The sequence below is a fragment of the Haplochromis burtoni genome, unplaced genomic scaffold (genome assembly GCF_018398535.1).
Source record: "Haplochromis burtoni strain Fernald_Lab_line unplaced genomic scaffold, NCSU_Asbu1 Contig_308, whole genome shotgun sequence".
In the NCBI taxonomy this organism is placed as follows: Eukaryota; Metazoa; Chordata; class Actinopteri; order Cichliformes; family Cichlidae; genus Haplochromis; species Haplochromis burtoni.
Window position 1 is genome coordinate 118,652 of NW_024582669.1, and position 27,297 is coordinate 145,948.

Genomic DNA, 27,297 nt, shown 5'->3' on the forward strand with positions numbered 1-27,297 from the left:
TCTCCTATAAAGGCTTTATGGTACCAGCTCCCCTACCACACACACACACATTTATTTCTTTTTTTCTTTCTACCCAGGGTACCGAGAGGGGTTTCTATGGAAACGAGGAAGAGACAACGGTCAGTTTCTTAGCAGAAAGTTTGTCCTGTCAGAGAGGGAGGGAGCGCTGAAATACTTCAACAAGCAGGATGTAAGAAACACGATACAGCCAATAGCAGAATTTCTCTTTGGTGCACAGCAGCCATACTGAGGAATGTGAGACTTTTACAATTCATTGTTTACTCCTGCTCCTGTCAAGGCCAGAGATCCCAAGGCAATAATGAAAATAGAAACCCTCAATGCCACCTTCCAGCCTGCCAAGATTGGCAACCCCTGCGGACTGCAGATCACCTACCTGAAAGACAACAGCACAAGGAACATCTTTGTTTACCACAGCGACGCCAAGGTACGCACGTGCATGTATTACACACATTTCTGCACAAGTAACTCCAAATTACTATGTACACTAAAATGACGGGCTTCTGCTTCTCACGCGCGGAGCTTTAAAAATAGCACAGAGGAGATCTGTGGCCTCAAAAGATGACTCTGATGGCAGAGTGCAGACTTTCATTTGAGGACACTATGCCTTAGATTATGAACAAAGCACAATACTGTGCAAAAGTCTTTGCCCTCCATCATTTCTTTATATTTTGCTAAGAATCTGGAAAATTGGGAGTTTGTACAATTCTAACAAGCTTGAAAGTCTCCACCACAGCCTGGAGTGTCTTAGGCAGCTTTCTTTCAGTCTTCAGGAACAGTTCTCCACGCTTCTCCAAGGACATTTAAAGCTTCTTTGTTTTTTAGCTTTTATTGGAGAGAAGACAGAAAACCTGGGAGAAAGACCAGAAGGAGAAGGCCTTGGGGCAAATTTAAACCAGGCTTCTGCATCAACATTAATTCAGTTTAAATAAAGTGAATTGTACAACATGTTCTCATTCAAATCATTGGTGTGTTTCGCGTTTGGAGGCATGACAGCCTTTGAAATAATAATAATAATAATAATAATAAAATAATAATAATAATAATAATAATAATAATAATAATAATAATAATAATAATAATAATAATAATAAAAAATAATAATAATATACAAATGGAACTTAACATAGAATAAAACAACATAAATAGAACAATGACAGAAGAAAAATAAGAAAACAAGAGCACAAGATAACGTACACAAACAACAGGTTCACAGTGAATATGCAGATTTGAAAAGATGGGTTTTGAGTAGGGATTTAAAATGGAGGAGAGAATCAAGGTTTCTTATACAGTGGAACCCCAACTTACCAAATTAATTCGTTCCCGAGGGTCTTTCGTAAGTCGAAGCACCCATCGCGCCTTTTGAGTGAACGATAGGCTAATTGCTAACGGCAACAACAATACGTCGTTTAAGCGGAACAGCGAAGCGCAAGTACGAAAGCCAAGGGGTTGTCACATGATTCGGACGGCATTGTAGGCATTCTAGGCTCAGCCAATCAGAGCCAGCAGATTTCATAACACGGGCATTTTGCCGTAACACGGGCAGAAATATTGCCGTTCAGTGCCTTCGTAACTTGAATTTTTCGTTTAACGGGATATTCGTAAGTCGGCGTTCCACTGTACCTGGGGTAGAGAGTTCCACAGCCTGGGAGCAGAGCAGCTGAAGGCCCTGCTTACCATGACAGTGAGGCGGAAAGAAGGCACAGCAAGCTGAACAGAAGAAGAGGGTCGAAGTGAGCGGGCAGAAGAGAGGTAGGGAGGAGCGAGGTTATGAAGGACCTTGAAGGTGACCAGAAGAAGTTTGTACACTATCTGGAATTTCACACGGAGGCAGTGAAGTTCCTGGAGAACAGGGGTGATGAATGAATTTGTACATGTACCTTTGTTTTACGTTCTGATCATGAATCACTTTGGAAAACACTATCTGATAGGGTTAAGGTTAGGGTTAGGGCTCGGACTGGAATGGACGGCTGGAGCCTCTGCTCTAAGTATGTGTTACCGCCTCAAACGCCATTCTATTGGATTCAATTGACAATCCGGAGCGTCTCATAGTAACGCGAAATGTACCCTTCCGCGTCCTTATGAGACGCCTCGGGCTGTGATAAATCGTCAGTATGTTACGCGTTGGGAATGAGAATTCTCTGGACCTTTATTTATATAGCTCCAAATCACAACAGCAGGCACCTTAAGGTGTTTTATATGGTAAGGTAAAGGCAGTATGTGGGTCACCTGTACAGCCCAATGAGCAAAACCAGGACACAACGTTCATAGACTGGTCATCTTCTGAACATAGTGTTTTAGGTTTGCCACTTCTTCTTTTGTCCATTTTTCTTAAAGCCACACCATGATGAGATATTCCAAGTTTTCAGCGAATTGCTTTTTGAGAATTATCATCTTGGTTTAATTATACTATTTTATATTTGTCCCATTGTGTTATCTTTGCCATTTTTCAGATTTTTTAACAAATTCTGCACTTTAGTGACAGGCTGCTGGAAACAAAGTGTCTAAAATACAATTAGTTCTTTGCTAAGCTGTCTGTTCTGTGTCGAAAGAACACTCGTGCGTTTCCTTGAGCTTTGCTTTTTATGCTTGCATGATTCATAAGTCAGTGTTAAGTGGCTTAACAACAACAACAACAACAAAATATTGTGCTGAAAACATTCAGACCACTTTTTAAAAAATTGCAATAATTTTTACCATGACAGTGAGGCGGAAAGAAGGCACAGCAAGCTGAACAGAAGAAGAGGGTCGAAGTGAGCGGGCAGAAGAGAGGTAGGGAGGAGCGAGGTGTAAAGAAATTAGGGGCAAATCTAGACTTGTGCACAGTCCTGGAAGCAGCCAGTTGTTCAAAAACCAGGATGTTATATTAAGATGAAAATAGCTGTGATCGCTACAGTTTTGCCTGTTATCACGAAATGAATTAAATCAGTCAGAATGCACTGAGTGCGCTCCACCTGCTAGGCTTATTAACCTTAATTAAAACACAAGCATTTACATCAAATTAAATCTTAACTTTTAACTGTTATTTTAATATGATTTGATACTGAAATGATGACAACAGTAAGCACCTGCACATATTTATGGGATTTCAGACCTAGTGAGAGAAAAATGTGAAGAGGCCTCAAGTCCTGGGGAGTAATGAATCATTCTAGTTGTGAAATCATGTTTTGTCTGGTTGGTCTGGCTATAGCTGCTACAGACACCAGCGCTGAAGCTAGTGCTGGATTAGCCAGTTGTTATACCAAAGGTGATGAAATATGCCAGTTGTAATACAAAATCAAAGCCATGTTCTTAGACAAAAGCGTCGAGTGTCAACTTCCTAAAATGCAGCCACACCTGTTGCTTGATTGAGGGTCAGAACATTTGAATCTGACTCTGAGTAAGTGTTAAGGACATGCAAATAGTGAGTAATGTTTGCAGGCTCTCTTAGGTTAGGCCAGTTCATTGTTATTAAGGTGCAGGGTGTGTTCACAGGTGTTGTAGCCCTTCCGCTCCCAGAGGTAACGGCTCAGTCCAATAAAGCTCCTGACAGGCATTTTTCTTCTCATAAAAGTAAATGGATGGATGATAATGTCTGCACACACTAACCCGCCCCTCCGCCCAACACCCACACCCTGATCTGCCACTGCTGCTGGTCACATAGATATCATTTGGAAAAACTGTAAAATATCGGCACTGAGCATATTCTGTGACTCCTTCTTCCTCTGCATACAGTTATCCAGTGGTTAGAGCATTCTAAATGTTTTTGTTTGTATGACCAACAGTAGGCCTTCACCGGCCACTTTATTAGACACACATTAGAAGGACTTTTGCCTTAATTCCTAATGGGGTAGATTCATCTAGTCCTGCAAACATTCCTCAGTGATTTTGTTTCATGCTAACATGACAGCATCACGCAGCGTTTGCACGCAGATTTGTTGGCTGCACATCCGTGATGTAACTCTCCTGCTCCACCACATCCCAAAGGTGCTGGCTTGAGATCTGGTGATTGTGGAGACCATTAGAGTCCAGTGAACTCAGTGTCACGTTCAAAGAACCAGTTTGAGATGATTTGAGCTTTTTAACGTGAAAGCAGCTATCAGAAGATGGCAACACTGAGGTCAAGGGATGGACGTGGTTAGCAGAAATTCTCAAATGGACTGTGGCATTTAAATGATGCTCAGCTGGTACTAAAGGGCCTAAAGTGTGCTATTACAGGACCATCACCAGCCTGAACCGTTGATACAATAATGAGCAGCTGAACAAGTATACCTAATAAAGTAGCTGTGAATGTGTAAGATAGTGATAGAGCTCTTAGACACTGCAGTAAATATGGTATCGTAAGCTATGGTTGCCCAATGATCAAACTACACGCTGAAAGATACAAACAAACAAACACCGTTAGCTTACTGAACAACACAAACAACCATATCTGACATCTTATAGCCCTGCTATGTGTAAGATAAGCTGTCCATCATTACACTTCCTCCCTGAATACAATTCTGCACTTCAACCTTTAAACTGACGGTGTGTGTTCCTGAGAGTTTTACACTGCTGAGCCTCACGTTGCTGCTATGTTACTGGGATTTGGGGCTGAAACAGAATTAGAGGGAGACATAATCAAAGCTGAACAGATGAAAGAGAAGAAACGGAGAGGTTTTAAAGCCATTTGGTGGAGTAAGAATGACAAAGGGTGCACTGCTCCCTCTGCTGGTGCATTAGAGTTCCTGCCTGCTGTCACAGGAAGGGTTCACTGGGTTCATTCAGCATCCCTGTCACTCTCACGTTTTGTAGCGGATTTATCGACAGCGCTGCAGCTTCCACGCAGCAACGCACGCCTTGGAATTCATTCTGCTGTGTGTGACAGATACCTTCATCCAAAATCTGTTTTATTTACTCAGAACAGAAATGAAGGATTAGAATGAATAAGATATGAAGTGTGGCAGGGCATGGTTCCACTGAGAGAGCTTTTTGTCCTTTGCAGGAGATGGTCGACTGGTTCAATGCTATCAGAGCTGCCAGGTTCCACTACCTGCAGGTTGCCTTCCCGGGAGCGAGTGACGAAGAGGTGAGGATGGTGTGATTTAAGCATGCGCATCGCTGTTACTGAGCTTATAGTTTCAAAAAATAAACAGCATTCTCAGAGGTGTCTGTTCATGATGCTTTTCTACTGCATGGCAGTCTTGACGCCTCTGATCCCACTGCACATGTCCATGCTGAAATAAGGGCAGTTTTTTAATATTTCATGCATGCTTTTTCTTTTATCTTTACATGATTCTCTTTTGTCTATTTGCTGCTCCAGCTGGTGCCCAAACTGACCCGAAGCTTTATGAAGGAAGGCTTTATGGAGAAAACGGGTCCAAAGGTTGGTGCTGTAGTCATCCCTCTATAGTGAACTAAGGATGATAGTATCAGTTACACCTGAGTTTCAGTGTTCAGGTGACCTAAATATGGCCAAAGTGTCTCCAGGTTCAGAGTAGTGCATTGGTTCCTAATCTTTTAGCCTCCTGGTTTCTTCTGCTGGAATTATTTTTAAGGTTATGGAGGCTCAAGGGAGTAAATCTGTTCAGAATTCTGCAATAAAAAAAGTAAACATTAGCGATTACAATTATTGTTCTTCTTTCTCATTCTGTGAACCATTACAACCATAAACCAGACTGACCTAATTAAGTCTGAGTAATGCCTAAAGCTAAGGCTAGCTGTGTTGTAAATTGTAATTAATTATTTAAGAAAATATGTAAGTTTGAAAATGCAGTAGTGAAAGTGATGGAACAAATGCAGATTTCATTAACTGTAAATAAAAGATGGGCGTAATTTGTCAGTCTGAAAATGAAAGGGAGTTAAAATGCATTCTTTCTAATGACCAGCAGGGGGCGACTCCTCTGATCATAGCATATATTATAAATATTAAAAAATTACTTATTAATGTTGTCGGGTGAAGCTGGAATTTTGACTTTCATTAAAACCTGACCCGATAAGTGAAGGGTGCATGAGGCTAAGAAACTTAGGGACAGTGTACACTCATAGGCTAGCTACTTGTCAATTATAAAATCGAGTCACCCAAAAATCAAACCGGGAACATTGTTTACAAAATAAGCTTCATGTTGTATCCAAAAAGATTTGGAGCTTTATTGCTTGGTTCTCCCATTTGGATTTAGGTTGCTCCAAAAACACGCTAGTGCACTCTCTCATGCCACTCACCCTACTGACTACACCTGCTATTGTTGGATTAAGTTTCTCTCCAGTATTTCTTTTATTGAAACAAACAAGGTATTAATTGCCTTTGGTGTTCTTATCCCTTGTTGCCAAAGCTGTGTAGACCCAGTTTTTTGTAGTCACTTCCTGTTGACCATTAGAAAGAATGGCTTTCACTTTTTCAGGCCAGGAAGCTCCATCCATCCTTTGTATACAGTCTATAGGTTGCAAGAAGAAGTATGGCTGTGTAGGAGTCATCTGCTCACTCAATTTATTTTCTCAAATAGTCTCAGATACTAGTTTGGTTTAATACAGCATGATGGTGACTTTGTTAAAGTGAAACAAACGACGAAGCAGAATATGATTTAGGGCGTGGCTACTTTGTGATTGATGCTGCAGCATTTTTCAGTTTCTCAGTAAGACCCAACAATTGTTAATGACATCTTGACGTCTGATTCCACAAAACGGTACTTGACAGCCTAATAGTTCGAGTCACAGTGGCTATGTAATCTTTTATATACAGTATGTATTATAAAAGCTAAAAACGAAAGAAGAAATTCTGGAATTTTGGAGCTTTTTTCTCCCTAGTGGTAAAATTATGATTGTTTTTCTTTACCTGTATTGGAAGCAGTTTCTTTGAGTTTAGGGAGGAGTGAGTATTGCAAGTTACAACAAAACTTCATCTTCATGTCTTATGATAAGTGACAAAATGTGCATTTGTCTCCCTCCTTTCAACAAATGTACTGTCTGTCTTACTCTGCGTTAGCACACTGAGGGCTTCAAGAAGAGGTGGTTTACGATGGATGACAGGCGGCTCATGTATTTCAAAGACCCTCTGGTAAGAAGAGCGCTGCATCGACCCAACCTTTTGATTTGGTTCATTTGTGGCTTGCTTAGTTTGTCTTTCTGTCCCTCAGGATGCCTACGCCCGTGGGGAGGTGTTCATTGGCAGCAAGGAGAACAGCTACACTGTCCTGGCTGGCTTGCCTCCGTCCACACAGGGCTACCACTGGAACCACGGCATCACCATCGTCACGCCAGACAGGAAGTTCCTCTTTGCCTGTGAGACTGAGGCCGAGCAACAGGACTGGATAGCCGCTTTCCAGAGGGTCATAAATCGACCAATGAGGCCACAGGAGTACGCAGGTCATTAAGTAAAACATTAGAGTCCTAAAATGGTTTATTTATTTTTTTTGCATGTTTTGTTGTGGGGGAAAGGGCATGTATAAAGCTTTAAAATCCTACCATAATATACGGACTATAAGCGAAACACGAAAAAAAAATGAATTTCCTGTTACTGAAAGTCGTTTTCTCTGTGTCCCTGCAGTGGAGGCCCATTTCAAACACAAGCCTTGAAATCTGCTGGAAACCAAGCGCTCAACTGGACCAGCCCGGTCTCATTCAGATCAGAGACGGCCCCAGCGTGCGACCACTGACCATGGCTAGAAGAGGCGGGGTGGGTCTTATGGGTCACGAGGGGTTTTAGGGATGGGCCGAGATGGGAAAACACGAAGAAAGGAAAGGAAACACCGGCAGGACTCCAGTCTGTCTCGTGTAGGAAGCCTAAAACTCTAACGGGACTCGAGGCCCCTCATGGGGTGATCCAAGGCCAAAGGGTAGATGATGTCATCACTCTTGCGCTTACCAACCTTGTGTTGTACATTATCACATCAGAAACCCTTTCCTCTCCTCTCCTCAGCCATGTGGACCCTTCCCCTTGCAACAAGCTCCTCCTCCCCCTTCCCACCCAGAATTTTTTGTCTTGTGAATGGTTCATTCTGTCTGTAATCTAATGTAATTATGTAATCTAGAGTCATTTCACTGGTTGCTTAACAAAGACAATGCATTGTTAATTTATTGAATGTACAGTTTTGATGACAGTGGCTTATTCTGTGTGCGTGCGACGTTTTTCATTGAGGACACTGTGAGGTTGAACCTCCCGCACTAAAACCCTGGTAAACCTGAAATCTGCAAAGTGCTGTTAACAACAAATATGCATACGAAACACACAAACATACACACAACAATCTCTCAGTGAGCACCTCTGCTGTTTCGGCAGCACGAGGTGGCATATCTGCATCCAGGCAGGGTTACCTTTCAAACCTCAATCTGACAGATGTTCTCTTATTTATTTGTACTGTTGAACATACTGAGTCATCGTAGACGGTTATCGCTGCTTTCCAGGATTGTAATGTGACAGGATTGTAATTTATATGACACTTCTACAGACGTTTCGTTTAATCTTTGCATCTTGTTTTAAAGACACATGGTTGTGTTGATCCTTAAATCACAGTGATAGTTTGTTTCATTATAAAATCAATACAAAGGATCCTGAAATGAGCTGCCGGTGTTTTGGATTGTCCTCCGTGTTCCCTCTTCTCTGTTGTCTTTCAACAGTTTTCCACACACTGATCCATCTGCTGTTGCTTTCAAGTAACCTTGAATGCTGATTGGTGCACAAAAGTCTAAACTAAACCATGGCTGACAACAATACACAAATACACTTGTTGAAAGTACTGTCTTTTTGAGCATGGCTGCCAGTGCTCCCCAATTCTTCCACTAGGTGGAGCTCTTTTATCACCCCGCCACTGCTCACAGGGCGATGTGAATCATGTGCGAGCATGTGGGGGACATTAATGTAAACTGAAGCAGTTTGTACAAACAGATGGCAAAAAAAAAAAATATACTGACACTTTAGTCCAGAAGGATACTACACTGCTGGGAAATTACTGAAAGAGAGTTAGAGATCCATTCTCTTAACTTACAGACAAAACATACAAAGTCCACATCGTGAACAGCTACTGGACCTTCTTGCTCTGAGGCAGCAGTGTTAACCACTGTCAGAGTGAGAGGTAGTTTTATATTGAAATCGACACATCCTTATGTGTCTCTGGTGTCACAGGTAAAATATAATAATATAATCATATATTCTCTGACCGCTTGGAAAATGGTTGCAGAAGGTTGCTGGCTGTCATTCAGTGAAAACTTTCTGCTTTGGTTATTAGTCAAAGTTGCCCATAGTTTGCATGGAAGACCCTTACTTATCTGCAAACACAAACACAATGCTAGCCAATCCTTTTTAGAATTAAAAAATGTGTCGTGCAAACCAGAGAGCATTCAAAGTAACGTTTACTTTAAAGCCAGACAGTCTTTGTTTCTGGCTTATGACACACTTTTTAGAGTTTCACTAGCTCCTGTGTATTTCTGTGCTAACTGTGGCAATCTGTTAGCAGCCAAAATAATCAGCAACCAGGCAGGAAATGCACATTTTTTTCCTTGCAACCAGTGGTTGCACTGATATGTGTGAATATATAGGAATCGATTTCAGAGCAACTACCACCAACCTCCAGCAACCACTTGCCAACCGGTCAGGGAGCACAACAATTTTCTTATAGTTGCGAGATGGTTGTCGACTGTTCTCTAGGCTGGTGTGTGACTTGGACTTCATTTACTTGACCCCAGACTGTTACACATCTGAAACAGTGGAACACTTAATATCATATGGTTACTGATCACATGACTACAAAATCAAAACTGATTATTCGATTGGTAAAAGCTTGAGTGACATTTTTAATTGATGACATATTTAATTAAAATCATTAGAAGCTCAAACGCTATTTGAGAGTTAGCCTAGTTTTTGAGCTCCCAATTTGAAAAAAATGATACAAAGAGGTAGAAGCCTTAAAAAAATAACCTTGAAAGTTATTGAGTAGGAAAGTCAATTTCTGGTGGTTTTTTTCCACTATTTTTTGTTTTCTGGAGAACTTCAGAAATTCCAGCTTCACAGTTGCCATCGAATGCAACACTATACCCAGAGCCAAGGGTGGTGTGAATATGCTCATGTCTCTCTTAGTGAGAAAGCAAAATGTCATAATTCCCCTCATGTGGACCTACTTAAGACATATACTCATCACAGGGATCACTGAATGAAATGATAGATGTTCAGTTCCCTCCTTTAAACTCAAATAAACAGCCTGAATTTTCAAGTGACATGTTAGAAGCTCAGTTCGTTTTACAGTGGATGGGGCTCACTGGTCAGCAGCAAATGGAGCTTGGCATGTGTGAAGTTGCACACTCACCACAGAATAAAGACTTAACTGAAGGTCTGTTGGTGCAAATGTCACCTGATGATCTCGCCACTCTTCCACAAACGTCCGCACGTTGGCTCCAGGGCCGTACGCACATGTGAATAAATCAATGTCTCTTCTGTCTGGCGCCCTTGTTGTCGTTGGCACCTGGGTTGTCACGGTAAACTGCTGAGACAGGGAGCCACTGAGCTGCAGCAGCCGGCTCAGACCCACACAGGAAGTGTTTAAAAACGGGTGTGTTTGTCCTAAAGATACCACGGTCACTGAGTGGCTGGAACATGTGGCAAACATTCATTCTTAGTGAACCTGCGGCTTCACAGCACTGCAGTCCTTACATGGACGTAATAAGCACAACCTCAGCTTCATTTTTGGTTATTTTTTATTGTCAGTATAGCAGGTCTACACAGCCATTGAGTGTAGGACTTGTTTTTACCCACATTTCTTTCTTCTTTAATAATTTGTGTGTTTCTTGTGTGGTGCCTCTGTGAAAACCTCACGCAGCTGTCCCGCCTATCAAACCTTGTGGCTGACGGACAGGACAGCCGCAGCTTGGACTGTGAAATTAACTAATCTCCTCACAGGAAACTCAGCAGGAGCAGCTGTCACAGTGGAAATGAAGCAGCAGGAGGGACCGGGTCTGCAGAGAACAACTGATAGGACCAAGAGGGGCTTCAAAACTCCTGCTCACAGGTACAACTTCCTTTTACGTAAACTACAAATTCGGCAAAACATCTTTTATTTTGTCCAACTATCATACATAACCACGAAATGCAACACATGCTATACCAAACAGTTAAGCAGGCGTGGGCCTTTAAGGCTTACAGGTCTCCTGTTTTTAATCTAATTAAGAAAAGTTACAATCTCCTGGTCATGTCGATGTAAATCACATTCTTACTGGTGAAGGAATAAGAAGCCCTTTGGAAACGCGTCACTTTCCAAGTGACTTTAATAAAAGTGTATAAAAATTAGGAAACTATTTAAGTTTTAGTGTGGAAAAGTGTTATAAAACGCCCTGTCTGAAATAGGTGCTACTTTCATGCTGAAATTTCATTAGTGTGGCATTTCAGTGGAACATTTTGGTGTCCAGGGCGGGTTTAAATGTCACTCTGCAGGTGTTTGTACTCAAAGTGGACAAAAAAGCTAAAGTTTTTTTGCCTGAAAATCAACAAATGCAGCAATATATGACACACTATGCGAGTTACGGCCGGCAATGATCATCAATGTTCAAAAATTTTGGTCTGTTAGAAGTCAGTCTATATGGCTATATATTTTTGTCTTCTTCAAGGCCTGGTGAGGGTCGTATAGATGGGCTGCTCCCAGCCAGAGGGAGGACTATGAGTAGGTGGTGCCAAGGCCAGGCTGTTGATCAGTGGGGTGGTGTAAGACCTGCGGGAGGAATGAAAGTATGGGTACTGATACAGGCTGGCGGGGTAACCAGAGAAAGCGCTGTAGAAGCTGGAGTTTTGAAGGTCGGTGTAGTCTGACTGGTTGGCAGACGAGGAGGTGGTAGGGGTGGAGGAAGGACAGATGCCCGAACCCAGGGATGTATACTCAGGTTGGTGTGACGGTGGTGGAGGACTTGAGGAGTTGTAGTGACCCGGGCTCATCCGCTCAGTTTTAATCTGAGGTTTTTGGCCGCCATCCTTGTGCAGCCCGTCGGTCTCACAATTGGAAGAGGGTAGCGGCATTCCAGCGGAAGTCCCACCAGACATTTTGGACGTCCAATTTTGGATGTTGGGAGCGTGACAGTCTGTGCTGGGTGGGATGAAAGTACCGGAGGGGTTGCTGGTGTCTGGCGGGGTTAGAACAGTGGCACCGTGGCTGTTTGGAGGCAGGTACTGGTCGAGCTCGTGAACGTCGAAGGCGTCGATGGTGCCGATGACGTCAGTGCTGAGCTCAGAGATGTCTACGTTACTGAAGTCAATGTTCTGACGGTTGGGAGGAGGAGCAGCGCTGGAGCTCATTGTGTCCACAGACTGACGGCTCTCGTGTTTGGTTCCCATGTGCAGGTCTGTTTTAGGGGTGGTGGGAGGTGTTGGAGGCCCGTGAGACTGACCTGGAACGCAAAATCAAGTGAACCTTAATCAGTTTTTTCACATTTAACTAAAAAAAGGGAAAAGAAAAGAAAAGAGTATCACAGTCTCATCACCTGTTCTGTCTGAATGGTAATGCTGCTCCACTTCCCCTGTGCCAGCCAGCCTGGCCACACCCGGGTCCATTTTATACAAGCCCTGCTTCTGCTGCTGCTGTTGGACCAGCGCAGGTCTGCAGTCGCCCTGGTCCGGTTTATTGCTCTTGCGTCTCCGAGGCTGGTACTTATAGTCTGGGTAGTCTTTTTTGTGCTGCAGCCTCAGCCTCTCGGCCTCCTCAACAAAGGGACGTTTCTCTGTTTCAGAGAGAAGTCTGAGGAGGACAGGGACAAGTCAGAGAACAACCGCTGGCGTTTCAAACACAGCAGGAAGCAAAAAAAAAAAAAAAACCACAGACAGACTCCTTTCATCAGTGATGTCAATAACTACAGTTATTCACATAAGTAATCACATAAGAACTCTATACATGTTACAGTTTTGTGTATTTTCCATTTCATTCTACTTTATATGAATACTCCATCACAGAAATACCCACTTACATACTTACTTACATAAGTGCATTAACGCAGGACTTCTTTATTTTACTTAAATAAAGAATATGAATATTTCCTTTTCTTAAAAAATCTACAGTTACTGAGACATGAAAGATGAACTAGCAGTTGTTTTTTTGTACTGTACAGATAAAGCCACAATGAAGTGGTTCCTGTGTGTATTACCACAACCACAAAATGATATTCCCGCCATAATAGCTTTGTTTATGCACAATCTGCAGGTTTTCTCTCATTTTACTGGAATTCTTTCTCCTTTTTGTTTGTTTCAGTGTATAAAACAGGCCTGTCATGATATTAGATTTACATTACATAATCGTGGTAATGAAAAAAAGGGGGGGGAAACGCACAGTAACATAGTAATTTAAAAAAAATCTATTGAATTCTACAAAAATGCAGATGCATGGAGGAGTCCAGAGTCTGTAACTCCAGAGATCAGTCATGTTCAGTCAGCGCAGTGTTTCAGTACTGTGCAGGTGCTCATCAGATGAAACTCAGGTGTACTCACCGCCACAGCTTTCCCAGCGTCTTGCTGAGCTCAGCGTTGTGCAGATGTGGATACTGGTCCGCCAGCTTCCTCCGCGCTGCCTGCGCCCAAACCATGAACGCGTTCATAGGCCGTTTCACGTGAGGTTTACTCTTCAGCCCCCTCTCCCCCAGACTGGGCACAGGCACCAGCGACCAGTCGTAACCTTTTAGCACCTGCGACACAGCGTCGCGAATGCAGGTAGGGAACCGCTCGTCTTCCGAGCAGCTCTCCAGTTTGGGCGTAATCCCGGGCGGGCGCGCTGCCTCCTGCGTTTCGGGCCTTACCGGAGAGGCCGGAGACTCTGAATCCGATCCATGCTGGGACGCAGACCCGTCGGTTCCCGCTGGACTGCATGCCTGCTGTGACAATGGCTTGTTCTCCTCAGTCATGTTTGGTGCTGCAAAGATCTACTGACCCCCACCCTCCAAAATCCCAAAGAGCTCTCTAGTTGCGTAAAGGCGCGCGACTTTGTAGAAAGAGTGTAACCCCGCGTAAATAACCAAAATCCCGGATTTGGTCTGTTGAATTTTTCCATTCCGTCTCACATCCTCCTCCAGGACCAGGCAAATTTTGACGAGGGACGGTTACATTCTACTCTTTGTAGCACTTTAGAGCTCATGTCACTCCACCCCTCTTGTCCTATTGGCTTGTGCAAAGCTTGAGTTTCTTCAGAGCCCCTGAGTAGTTAGTCTAGTGCTGTGATACTGCACACTTTGGTATCCAAGTAAATCCAAGGCCAGTACTGATACTAATACTGACTCTGATTCTTTTATCTTTTAAAGCCAGCTTAACTAGGGGAGAGCATGTCATGATTTATGAGATGAATCATTCTGAACACATATTAATGACCAAATCACTGTGATTGCTACTTTCCACAATAATTAGTTACCACATCAAATCACTTTCATGTATTTCATTATTTTGAAACTGGGTTTTTTGAAGTAATTGAATATAAAAGTGCCAAGCTTCTCTTGTTTAAATGTGATATAGGCAATAAATTAAAAACATCATAGGCAACACACAAAGAATCAGATATTTTCTACAGTTCATGTCTGAGATATATGTTTTCACACAAATAAAGCAAAAAACATTAACATTGTTCAGTGGGCTACATATTGATGTCATACCAATACCACAGTTGTTGTTGATAAAAAAACAAAAAACAAAAAAAACAAACAAACATCAGCACCACCTTCAGTAAGTAAATGTAAATGTATTCCATTATTAAAAATAACTGCATGCACATTTATTCTCTTTTTTGGATTCTATGAGGTGTGAAAACCTGTTCCACTGCTTACCTTTCAATTTCTTTTTCTTTTTTAGAGCTATTATTGCTGAGCTAATTCCCAGATGAATAACTGATTTATTTCATTGTTCAGTAGCTAATCTTTATTCTTCAGCTGTTATTTTCTTTTTAAATGTATCAGTAAGCACCTCATTACTCTTTATACTTTACAAAACAACATCGTTTACTGCAAGCAGGTGACAAGTTAATGGAAAAGTCAGTCTAAGGAGCTGAGCTACCACACGTCCACAGAGAAGCCTCAGTGCACCTCGGTGTGGATTCTCCAAGTCTCTGGAAAACTACTGGAGGGATGGAACATTATTCTTCCAAAAGATATTCCCTCATTTGGTGTTTTTAAAGTGGCGTTGGAGAGCAGTGCCGCTCCAAAATCTTCCATAGTTCTTTCGGTTGGTTCTTGAGACACCTCATGCCCTATGGTCAGTTTGGAGGAAACCACTCCTGTTAGGACGGAAATGTTTCATCATAGTGTAAAGGTGTTCTTTCAGAACAACTCTCTGTTCATTTTCAGTGAACCTTCACTGTAAGACCCAGAGTGACTGCAGGCGGAGTAAAGAAAGTGTAGAGAAAGCTAGGAAAAACATAGAAACAAGAGTCTTTATTCTGCTAAAATTCCACTTGTATTCCTTACCTATTGATAAAAACAACAAATTAGTTAGTTTGCTTAAAAATATTATCCCAACTTGCCCGATGAGGCTGTGATGGATGAAACTGTGGATGTCAACAAGACTGTGATTCAACAGATTTCAAAAAGTTCAGTGTTTTTATTGTAATTGGTTTTGATAAATCTTGCCTCTGACATATGCCCTATATTTAATAATAATTAAAAAGACCAATATTAACAATGAAACTAATAAAAAACTAAACTACAATAAAAACTTCTCATACAATAAAAACGAACTAAACAACAAAACAAAAGCTCAAAATGAAAAAAGTCATATTATAAAATACAAAAGTATAATAATAAAAATAATATTGGTAATAGTAATAAAACCTATAATAGTTCTAACCTGTGATCTTCATTTCAGCGTCTGAAGAGGGGAATGCCAGAAAAACTCTGACTGGAGAGGAGAGAAGCAAAATGCCTCTCAAACAGCTTCAGGTACAAGAATCCCTCAATCCTGGTTTATAGATTTCTCTTTAAATTTGTCATCTTAGGCAACTGGTAGATTCAGAACATTTGTACTACGGAAGATCCGTTTAATTCCAATAAATTAAATTTAAATTGGTTTTGAAAAAAATGTATACGTTATACATACAAACCGTATAATATCATTAAATGTAAAATGTAATAATAATAATAACAATAATAATAATAATAATAACATACTTCCGCGTCTGTTCTGTCACGTGACCGTGACATCCTTAAACATGGCGGAGAGCGGTGAACGTGCAGAGATCTCTGTGAGGAAGAGACGTGTTGGCAGTAAGAGAACAGAGACAGACTCCGCTGTTAGCGGTGGAGAAGATGGAAAACACTCCAGCAGCGACGCAGAGAAAGAGAAGCCGCTTCTGTCCTTACAGCCCGGGACTTACTGGCTCACTCGCATTGTGCTGCTGCGCTCCGTCGCCTTTATTTACTGTATGTTGACATTTACGGTCTGCAGTCAGTGTGTGTGTGTGTGTGTGTGTGTGTGTGTGTGTGTGTGTGTGTGTGTGAGATAGTTTAGCTGTAGGGGTTTACTTTTTTAGTCATTAGCATGACAGTCACAGTTTAGTGCCACGGTATCTTAACGCATGCGCACTTTACTGTAAATAAAACTTGCAATTAGTGAATGTACCTACACGTGTGTTTGGCAGTTTTTTTAACTACTGTTATTAATGCTCGGTTAGTTTCTGATAACCATTCACTTGAAACACAGGGATGGCGCAGTCAAGGAAATATACTAATCCCATGAATGTGAACGTCAGATGAGTGAATGAGGCAAGTTGTGTAAAGTGCTTTGAGTCTAGAAAAGCGCTATAAGAACCAGTCCATTTATCACGTGTTCTGATTTTACTGGTGCTTCTTGCAAAGAGCTGAGCTTACAACCACCACCACCACCAGCGTTTTACTCACATCATAAATAAGCCCCCACCTGAATAGCTCCTGTCAGGACAGCTGTGCCTCATGGAGAAGTTTTCTCTTTCATTTGAGAAAAATAAAATAAACTAATTGCTTCTGTCTCACAAACAATTTCATCTGTTTTTTAGTTGTGGCCTTCAGTGTTGCTTACAACCAGAACAAGCAGCTGATTGGTGAACATGGCTTGATGCCCTGTAAGAGCTACCTCAGAAGTGTCAAGCGCTATGTTGGGGGGAAGATCGGAATGGCCGCCATGGCGTACACCCCCTCCGTTCTCTGGTTCTTTGACTGGAGCGACATGGACGCCAACCTGGATGGCATCGCCCTGTTGGGGATGGCGCTGTCAGGGTTTGTCCTGGTGATGGGAATGGCCAACATGGTGATCATGCTCACACTGTGGGTGCTATACCACTCCCTGGTCAACGTAGGACAGCTGTGGTAAGTGTTGGTTAAATCATGCTTTCACTCTCAATAAAACTGGATTAAAAATGTTTTAATGTAGAGCACCTAATCTTAAAGATTGATCAGATAACTTTTTACAGCCAGATTTGTAGAAATCTTCAAAAAACTTTATAGAAGATCTGAAGTTGTAGCCAAATTTAGTGAGTAGAGAAGCCCTGATTGGAAAGTTCTGGGTTGATATTAATGTTTGAAACTATTAGATTTTGAAAAACCATTAATTTACTCCTCAGACTGTAAAATAAGTTTCGCATTCCTGCTACAGTGCTTTTAATGTGGGAAAAAAAGGAAGTCTTGTTAGAAAAAAAAATATAATATATCACTGGGAGCAGAATTTGAGTAGTGAAACGTGGCTACGTAGAGGGCTGTGCAAAAGTATCAAGCCGACTCATTTCTTTACATTTTGATTCAGAATTCTCATTTTTCAGTGATTTCAAACCATATTTCTCCAGGCTTTTCAAAGGTCTCTAAGTATTTCTTTAAGTCCTATCAATCATTTAAGTATAATAAAACACCTAACTTGCATTTTTAAACATATAACTGTGTGTGTGTTCGTGTGAGTGACTCAGAAAGAATATGTAGGTTCAGGCGACTTTTACGATGGAATATTTTTTTTGCATATTAGTCACTACAAGATTTCAAGTGAATTCATTATTAAGTGTATGCTATTGCATTGCATAGCATACAATCAGTTATGATTGGATGTTTCCGTGTTTAAAAAGATAAGATTATGTGAACTATTAATGTTGTAGGTCCTAATTTGAAGCGCTCATGCCCGCGCTTATATTAGCATAAAGCATACATGCATTTAAAAACATTCCCTATAAGATGATCCCACAGTGATGGTTACCATAGTCAGCTGTCAACTTCTCTACTAGACAGCAACTACATATTTCATTTCTTGTATTCATGTTGTGACTTATTTTTCCGCAAAGCATTTTGGCTGCCCAGCGTGTTTGATCTCTCCTGACACCAAACAGTCAGAGTTTCACAGCATTAACCTGCTTCCTTTTTCTCTTTCCAGGTACTCCTTTGGTAAGTGAACTTCCACAGAAGCTTCCTTTGTTTCGCCTCCAAAAAGAAGTGGATTTGAAGGAAAGCATTAATGTGAGACAGGTGTCTGTGTCATTTATATTTTCATAAAAGGTGAAACTGATTCTGTGAGATGTTTTAAACATGTGTTGAGCAACACTTTTTAGAAAAATCGAGTTACGGGTCACAATTTGAAGAGGTGGATTTAAATAGTGCTAAAGATCATCAGTGTTTGATCCTTTTCTTAAAAAAAGAAACAGAATTTTAGTGTGTATTATTGTTATTATTATTATTTAGAGTAAAAGTGTAGTTCATGCTGCTTTTTATTAATGTGTTTTTGGTTGAGTGGTTGTTCTTTGGTAATGCGAGGGCCTGATTGAGTCCTTATGTTTGTATTTAGCACATGTTCCTTAAACCAAAAGCACATCTATACTGACACATTGCGTTTATTTAGAAGCCTATGACTGTAAGGCGACTTGACATATTTGTAAAGATGAGCCAGTCTTATTACAAAATTCAGTAGATATGAAGATATGCTGCGAAAAAATCAACTACTTTGTTTGCAGCTTAGAGTGAAAACTTAGTATATTGTTTTTTAACGGGGTGAACCCAATAAACTGTCATGGCTATGATGGTAAAGATGGCGGCGGGGGGAAGTATAAACATGAGGTTGCATGTAGAGCTTTGGCCCAGATAAGTGGTGAGGTCAGCGGCAGCGCCGTGATTGCCTAATGACACTTTGTAGTCAGAGACGCCAGGCCTGTGTCTGTGTCTGTGGTTGGGCTGTGGCTTCTATTACCCGAAAAAGAAAATTCCTTTTCTCTCATTCTGCTGCAACTTGGACTCATCATCACACTCTGGCTGACAGTGGAGCTGAAAGTCTGCAGATGAAGGTCCACTGTTCCCATATTAGTGCACTTAGCACTAATATTGGGTTGTTTATAGACATTTCTAGACTATAACATTAGAATTTTAATAGGTGATTCCAATTTAAATATTTGTTTTTCTTCAGTGCTTGAAACAATTCCAATCCTAATGAGCATATGCAAACCTAAAAACGTAACGTTATATTTGCTAAACATAAGCACTATCATTGTGAGCATATTATACTGACACTGCCATTTAGCTTCCAGTAAAATGTCAAAGTATCTCTGGGAAAAAAGCTATTAGGTAGCCCGTAATAAGTGTCTTTGACCAGTCTGCTGGCGACCCATGTCGAAATACGGTTAGAGGTGGTTTCATTTTAGCAACATGACTTTTGCAAGCTGAAATATTTTACACTTCAAATGATGCCTCATGTAGTCCTGAAATAAGGATTTAACCCCCAGTTGAATTCACAGTTTTAAACACAAAGAAATGAGCAGCTTAGGTCAGTGGTTGGTTTATTTCTGTAGTGAAAGACAAATTATCTACAAAACAATCAAGAATGAATCATTCTGCCACAGTTAGAAATTAATGGGAATTTCAGAGAGACAAATAACTGGAACTCAAATTGACTACTTGGTAGAGTAGCCGTTGTCAAGCAGAGATCTTTGCTGACCTCGTCGAAATCCTCAAGGCTTTTAGGTTGTGGTTTGGAGATACAAAACTTCAGCTTTCTGTCTCATCTTTAGCGGGTGTCTTCTTGAGCTTTTGACTTTGAAGTATGTTTTGGATCATTGTTTTGTGGGAAGGCCCACCCACGATGCATTTTCAGTGTCCTGGCTGAGTGAAGGACATTCTTATCCAAGACTTTTCCATTTTTTTTCCTCAGTGTGATGCAGGGATTTTATAATATTGGCAGAAAAAGACCCCCAAAACATAATGTTTCCACTGCCATGTTTGAGTGTTTTTAGGGTGGGAGTCAAAAATTATTATCCCGCAAAGTACAGGAAGTGGATTGATGCCATCACAAAATAAAAAATTATAGACTGAGTGCTCAAAATTATGAATTCAGCAGCAAATCAAATACTTATTTCTCTTACTGTACATGCATGACAGTCGTGTTATAAGCTTTTTCACATATGTATGGCAGATAGGCAAAAGATCCACACACTTAGCCATTAAATAGGTTTGCAGTGACCGCTTGGAGGTTCAGCAGCAAAAACCAATCACATTAAAGCTGTGTTTTTGTTTCCCATCACTACTGATATTCACCCTGTTATGGCAATAAGTTGGGGTCACAATACATTAATCGGCTGGAAAATGTTACTCCCTATTTTGGCAAAATTTAGAGTTCCTCTCCAACTTTGACAAAGATGTGCTTCTTCAGTTACATCCTGACTTTGACTCCCAGAAACACAGTTAATGTGGCTTTATCAAGTACATTACCAGACAAACGTGTGCCATTCCTCTCATATTTATTGATATTGTTCCAAATCAGAAATTTGACGTCATGTTGTTTTCTTGGGGCGTGCATGTGTTACTTTGTTGACCTGAAGTGTAATGTTCCTGCACCATTAAAGCAGTATTAGCTCTTCTGTGCTATAACACACTGAGCCTGCGTTAAGTAAAGCAGGTCATTGATGATCTTCTGATTGTTTGTGCAGGTTGGGAGAGTCAGCTGTTGGAGACGGGCTTCCTGGCTATTTTCTTGTGTCCGGTGTGGACTCTGTCCCAGGTTCCCCACCGGTGCCCCCCGTCTCTCATCTGTATCTGGACCTTCAGATGGCTCATTGTTCGCATCATGCTGGGGGCTGTGAGTATAGCAGTTTATAAATACACAGAAGAGATGTCTGCAAATTTATAGATCATTTATTGCATGCCGTTAAAACAAGAATACAACTGCTTTGACAGTAAATTTTAGGAAGTAATTTCAAACAAATTCACAATAACTGAAAGATAAATGAGAAAGCTTACCTTTGTCTTCCATTTGTGTGCATATATCTTCTTCCAGTGGCTGTTAAAGTTTCTAAATTAAAAGCCTGACATAAACGCATCTCAGTCATGTGAAGAAATGAAACAGTTTCTGAGCAGCGTAAATGTCTGTCATCGGATTTTAGACTGTTACTTTTGGGTTTTTGCTATTGAGCTCTGCCAGCAGCCGGTGATGCCAAAACAAATATACGGTTGACTAAACAATATGTCTCTTTGTTTGACAGTTTCCATGGTGAATTTTAGACCTCTGTCTGTGTTTTATCTGTCAATCACTGTTTTCCACAGATTCAGTGGCATTTTTTCAGTTAAGACCACAAAGCGAGCTGAAACGCAGGGAGCCCCCTACTCAGCGCTTCACTGTAAAAGGCTCTCATGGCGTATTTCATTCTCTGATGTACAACGTCAGAATGAATGTTGAGTTTTGTTGCTAAGGGCTACCGTTATTTGAAAGCACCTCAGTTATGCTACAAAATGGTCACTGCATAAGCAAAATGAAAGTGCTGTTATTTTTCAGAAGGCATAAGCAAACTTTAATCTTTTAAGAAAAGATTGAGAAAGTTTTTTTTGTTCTGCTCTTTGTGCCACCAAGATACGCGTATCTTAACAACTGACTACTGACCAAGGAAACTACTAGAGATCATGGTTTCAAAGGGGAAAATGCAATGACTTTGGTTATTTCCAAATATTTCATTTATAGGCTGGCATTTAGGCATTCAGGTAAAATTTCCTGACAAGTATTAGATATGCAGATATTCAAAACACTTAGAGGAAATGTGATGGTGATGATGATGATGTCTGGGGCTTAAATTTGTTCACTTTGTTGTTTATTGACTACATACCTCCAAAATTGTGACTAAAAACTGAGAGTATATTATTTTTCTGTGCAAAAAAAGAGAACTGCTATTACTAGTGGAATTATTTAGATTTTAATAATTATAAAATTTTATAATTTTAATCTCAAGTACTTATGACGAGTTGTTCTGTTGCAGTGTGCTGCACAGATATACTGCAGTTTTGATAAAATGCATCAGCTCTGCTTGCTTTCCTCAGTTAAATGAAACCAGCTGCTGCACGTTATTGTTCAGAGTACACAGTGTTAAGTGTATGGATTTATAACAATGGGTGATGTTCTGGGCTTTAGCTTTACAAAATATTAGATGAAATTATTGTTGGACCTGATTAGTATCTAGTCAACTGATCACCCTCTGTCTAATTGGATTAGCTGATTAGATTTTGTTGATAATTTATTTTGTAACGTTGTTAAGAATGTCAGAACTTTAAGGTTAAGGTCCAAATAGCATTCACATGCTCCTTTTGTCAGGAAATCAAATCCAGATGATAAACAGTAAACAAAGGAACCACACTGACTGTATATTGTCTTACTTTGAAGCTCTGCTGCACATTTTCTACTATGATTATGAGATGAACTTTCCTATATTTTAATTTTTCATGTGAAACGTCCATCACGGGTTTGATGACCTTATAGTGGGAGAGCTTATGATGGTCCAAACTGAGGTCTGCTTAAACGTTACAAAGACTCAGCAACTTTTCAGCAGTGTTAATTGCAGTGCTGTTCCTCCCACAGTGTTTGATCCACCCTGGCTGTATCTATTTATCCATCTGAAAGCACTGCGGTTCAATGCTGTTCTTTGACTTATATATTTGTGAGGATGACAAAGGTTAGCATGTACTTTTAAGGTCCGTGAAAATATAGGAGATGGGTTGCGTATGAGCCCATCACTTTTTATTTATTAATTTTTTTAAGCAATGAAATGTCCTACAATGTCGCACAAGTCATTTTTCACAATAATAATTTCATAGCACATGCTATTGCTGTAGCATCTAATATTTTTAATATATTAAAAAGGAAAGAATTGGACTATAAATGCATTAACCATATATTATTAATTGGGATGGGCTAATAAGATAACAGTTTAACTAAATGTAATTTTCCGCTTGTCAGCCTTTACCATTGAAATAAGTACATAAATCATTTTAACATCCTTGATAAAAATTTATACCCTGCTCTATTTAAACACGCCTTACCTTAAGCATAAAAATCCAATTTAAAAGTATACATAAATGCCTTTGTTTTCTTGCTTAACGTTGTTATATAAACCAGATTTCCCCTGCTAATCTTGATTAGAACCATCTCCACTGTACCTTCTGTAGTAAGTAATTACCTCATTAAAACAAGGGGAACTTCCAGCACACTTGCACACACAGAAATGCCCCAGCAGTTTATAAAAATATCACATGACTGTATTTTATGCTAAACAACAGTGTTGACATTAAAATGTTTTAAAAATGTTGTTGTAATTATTACACGTTTCCCCCTATTTGTTTCCTAATTAGCGTAGCTTAACATATTTAATACATCTTGCACATTGAGGTGGCATGTTAAGCTGCTCGGATGCATTTCAATTTGTGCCCTAGCAGCTTGTGTGCAGCAGCAGTAGACTGTGAGGTTAATCAGGCAGAAAGCTACAAAATGTGAAGCTAATTAGATTTCAGAAGATCGAGTTGGCTCATTAACTATGAAGCTCTGTAAATACTCTAAATATAAAGCGTTTTCACAAAAGGGGATAAAAGCCTCATTTTAAATTCTGATTGATGTTCAGCCTTATAGACATTTAGTCCCTTCTATATCTTAAAGGTAAATTAGATAAGTGACCCTCAAATGAAGTCTCAGTGTTGTAAGATGTGATGCTTTTTCAGTACAGTGTTGGGTAGATACATTTTTGAGTATAAGCATGGTATGCTTACTTGATCAAACTTTTGTATGAGGACTAAATTTCTCATGTTACCAAGAATATTGACAACAAAGTCAAGTAATTGATAATAGATCCTTCATCTTAGCTTGCTAGCTGTTTCCTGATGGTTTAGTTGTAACTTTAAATTAAAATTGGTCTTGAAATGGCCTTCTAAGTTTGTTCATAGTAGAGTTTGATCATACTAATCACTGAGGGTATAACAACAGCCGCCCCCCCAGTAAATTCCTGAGAGTTTAAAAGCGCCTCTTAATAGATGAAGGCAGTAAAAATACTGGTGTTGATATTTTTTTTTTGTCAGAGAATCAATAAATTATTAAGTTCTACTGTTGCGTATAGTGATTGTAAATGCGTTGTATTATAATTTTTTTGCTTGATCAAACATTTCCATTAAACACAGCAGCTGTAGGAAATATTTTGCTAGGTGTGGTTTGTGGCTTAAATTGGCTTTATAGAGTTAACGGTGTGTAACGTGAGCTGATATCACATTTAGACTTTGGTTCTTGTGTTGCTGACACGTTGATTCGCCCAGACTGTTGGTGCACATCTGGTCGACTGGGATGGATAGACCCTTATTGCCTGTTATAATAAATAGATGTGGGTAACAATGAGTTCAAGGTGTACAAGAGAAGCTGCTCATGATTCCTGGCTGAATGACATTTTGGCTGTAACTGAAGATATGTTTAAGTAGAAGTCCAAATTATTAATACTGAAAGACTGACGTGGATTAAGGCTTTCATACAGTCCAGCTATGAGTCAAATGTAACTCAGACCTAACTTAAGTGTGAATGAGAGCAGCAAGAATGAGCCAAAAGCAATATTGAGATTGTAAAAAACCCCCAAAAAAGATGAAAGACGCTAAAGAGCTGCTTGGTGCTAATAGGAATTGCACTGTAAGATAGTAATTCTCTGTTTATTCAATAACTACTAGCGTCAGGTTTCTGACAGCAGTCATTGTATTCATTGCCAGCAAAACAATATTGATTATAGCAGCTTTAACTCTGAGTTCTGAATCATCATAGGTGATAACCCTAACTTTGTATCACAGAGGAAGGCAAACATGTTTTCTGGGGACAAATGCCAACAGTTTTTGATTTTTCTTTGTTCCCTGAATTATAAGACTTGGGAGAATAATTCAATTTAAAAAAAAAAAAAAGAAGAACAACTTTGCAAAAAAATTAAGGAAATTTGTATCTGGTTGACAATGTTTTTGCAGCACTGTTTCTTGGCTATAAGTCTTATACCCCTGTATCTACATATTTTCCCTTTAAATGGAGCCACATTTGTAGGGAAAATACATTTGTGGGCTGCAACCATGATACGTTTCTCTGTCAGTGCCAAACAGCTTATTCGGTTATTGAATCTTGTTTTGAGCTTCTGGTACTCCAGGTGCAGCTAATCGGGTGCCTGACTGGCAGCTTGTGGACCCTGCTACAGGGGTTAGTTGGCATCTGCTCCAAGGATGCCTTGTTTACCAGGATGCCACGTTTGATTGATCTGGAGAGGCCATAGGGCAACTTCAGGCTGGTGTTCCACAAAACAGAGTTGGAAAATTATTTGGAGTGAGTTCTAGTACCATCTCCAAATTGAAGTCGAGTTCTATATAACTGGGAATGTCAGAGACGGGCTTTATTCTTCTGGTGGTGTTGTCTCCCAAAGAGACCTGTCATCACTTAGGAACCGTAGGCAGTGTTCTTCAAATTTATAGTCAAACTTTGAAGGAAGATACGGCCGACGACTCTGCCCAAACAATCCACAAGAGATCACACACAATCCATCTCTGCTCTCACAGTCCTGCCAGGAGGCCTTCCATGACTGCCCTGCACCATCAGGCCCATTTGTGCTTGTGTCGACAACACGTGCACTGGAACATGTCTGCAGTCCTGACCTCAACCCCACTGAACACTTGTGGGATCACCTTGGGTGTGCTGTTCGTGCCAGAGTGACCAACACAACAGCACTGATCTCAAATGCTGGCTGAGCAGTTGGATGGCATCCCACAGCAGTGTGTGACCAAGTAGAGGTGTCAGGCTGTTGTGGCTGTGTATGGCTCTTCCACATTCTACTTGTTAAACTGCCAGTATGTCTTCTTTCTTCAGACTTTAAACATCCTAAAAATGACACCAAACAAGAGTCAATAGGAGAATAAGCTGTTTGCCATTGGCAGGGAAGATCTGAACAACCCACATACTCTGCTCTCCTGCTCAATGCACAGATGCATTTTTCTTACAGGGGCACCATTTCCAATGGTATACAATTTATTGCTAAAAAGCATAGTTACAACAAAATAATAATTGATAAAACACAAATGTCCTTAGTTTTTGTGCTAAGTTTAGATATTATGATTGCCTAGGGTCTGAGTTAGAGTTTGGATTACAATCATGCTTGGGCTTTTAGTCAAGGATGCCTTAAACCTCCTAGAGTTAAGCCTTTAAGCTCATGACAATCAATGGACTGAAAATGTTTGATGATTCATTACCATTGTGTCATTGGCATATGTTGATGATATTACTATTTACTTTTGATAAGTGGCTTCCTGTTTGACTTCCAAGAAAGGCCTTCTTAGAGTAACAGTATGTTTTCATTCATGTTGGAAAAATGCCATGTCAAACAAAGCCATGTAACACCAGTACTGCTGTGGCATTAACACCACAGTTCCTCTTTTCTGTTTTTATAGTCAGATTTTCATTGTTTGAATCCAATGGATACATTTGTATCCAATTTTCTTTCTTAATAAAATTTTGAGCGGATCATAGTTGTGAAAGGTTGAATCTCTCTGGTGTTCTTTGCTGAGTTGACAGGTTTATATCCTTTCCCTAAGGCCTCTTGATACTGAAGAGATATCTGTTTATGTCAGAGGTTTGTATGTTGGGTAGTAATTGATGACATTTCAGAATCTCATGACTGAATTGAATTATCAACAACATCTTTGGCTTCATCACCTCAACAGCCAGCAGCCAAGTTTGTAATCAGAAAGAAATGTCCTGGTTTTTGTAAATCTGGTTAGAGGTTAGCAGGCGATTTATTCCAAATTCCACGTCGACCACATGACAGGCCGATGTGTCAATATTGACACTTGGGTCCTGGATAGTGTCCTGTTTGCTTAATTCAGTTGGTGGAAAACAAGCCCTGACATTGCATTTCTCTGCATTTTGGGCTTAGTTTGAATCATTTTTTTGTTTTTTCTTATTTTATTAAGGGAAAATCCTCAGTGAGGGCCTATGGTTAACTTTTTATTACAGTCATAATCTGCATCATCAATTTAGAAATACCGTGGACTTCTAACAACAGACTTGTGATTCAGTAGCATGACAATTTCTTTTGGCCAAAAACACTCCTAGAGCTCCATAGGCTCCCCCCCCCC

The 27,297-nt window shown here is 40.3% G+C and overlaps 3 protein-coding genes across 3 annotated transcripts in view; 2 read left to right on the forward strand and 1 right to left on the reverse strand.

The window, feature by feature from the left end:
* Positions 1–9,809, forward strand: part of LOC102311544 (arf-GAP with dual PH domain-containing protein 1) — a 36,894-nt gene extending 27,085 nt beyond the window's left edge. The window contains exons 5-11 of the mRNA XM_005941763.3: positions 78–190; positions 299–445; positions 4,982–5,065; positions 5,300–5,362; positions 6,959–7,030; positions 7,110–7,338; positions 7,520–9,809. Coding sequence (XP_005941825.1) covers positions 78–190; positions 299–445; positions 4,982–5,065; positions 5,300–5,362; positions 6,959–7,030; positions 7,110–7,338; positions 7,520–7,548 — 737 coding nt within the window. The 3' untranslated portion in view covers positions 7,549–9,809. The remainder of the gene's footprint in view (positions 1–77; positions 191–298; positions 446–4,981; positions 5,066–5,299; positions 5,363–6,958; positions 7,031–7,109; positions 7,339–7,519) is intronic.
* An 83-nt stretch (positions 9,810–9,892) lies between these two features.
* Positions 9,893–14,129, reverse strand: LOC102311222 (transcription factor Sox-8). Its single transcript, XM_005941762.3, has 3 exons — positions 13,427–14,129; positions 12,430–12,683; positions 9,893–12,336 (listed from the first exon to the last, which is right to left on the reverse strand). The coding sequence occupies exons 1-3, from the start codon at positions 13,834–13,836 to the stop codon at positions 11,561–11,563; spliced, it is 1,440 nt and encodes a 479-aa protein (XP_005941824.1). The 5' UTR covers positions 13,837–14,129; the 3' UTR covers positions 9,893–11,560.
* Positions 14,130–16,100: 1,971 nt separating this feature from the next.
* lmf1 (lipase maturation factor 1) overlaps positions 16,101–27,297 on the forward strand; it is a 21,682-nt gene continuing 10,485 nt past the window's right edge. The window contains exons 1-4 of the mRNA XM_005941764.3: positions 16,101–16,332; positions 16,944–17,253; positions 18,299–18,309; positions 20,835–20,983. Of these exons, the coding sequence (XP_005941826.1) occupies positions 16,122–16,332; positions 16,944–17,253; positions 18,299–18,309; positions 20,835–20,983 (681 nt within the window). The 5' untranslated portion in view covers positions 16,101–16,121. The remainder of the gene's footprint in view (positions 16,333–16,943; positions 17,254–18,298; positions 18,310–20,834; positions 20,984–27,297) is intronic.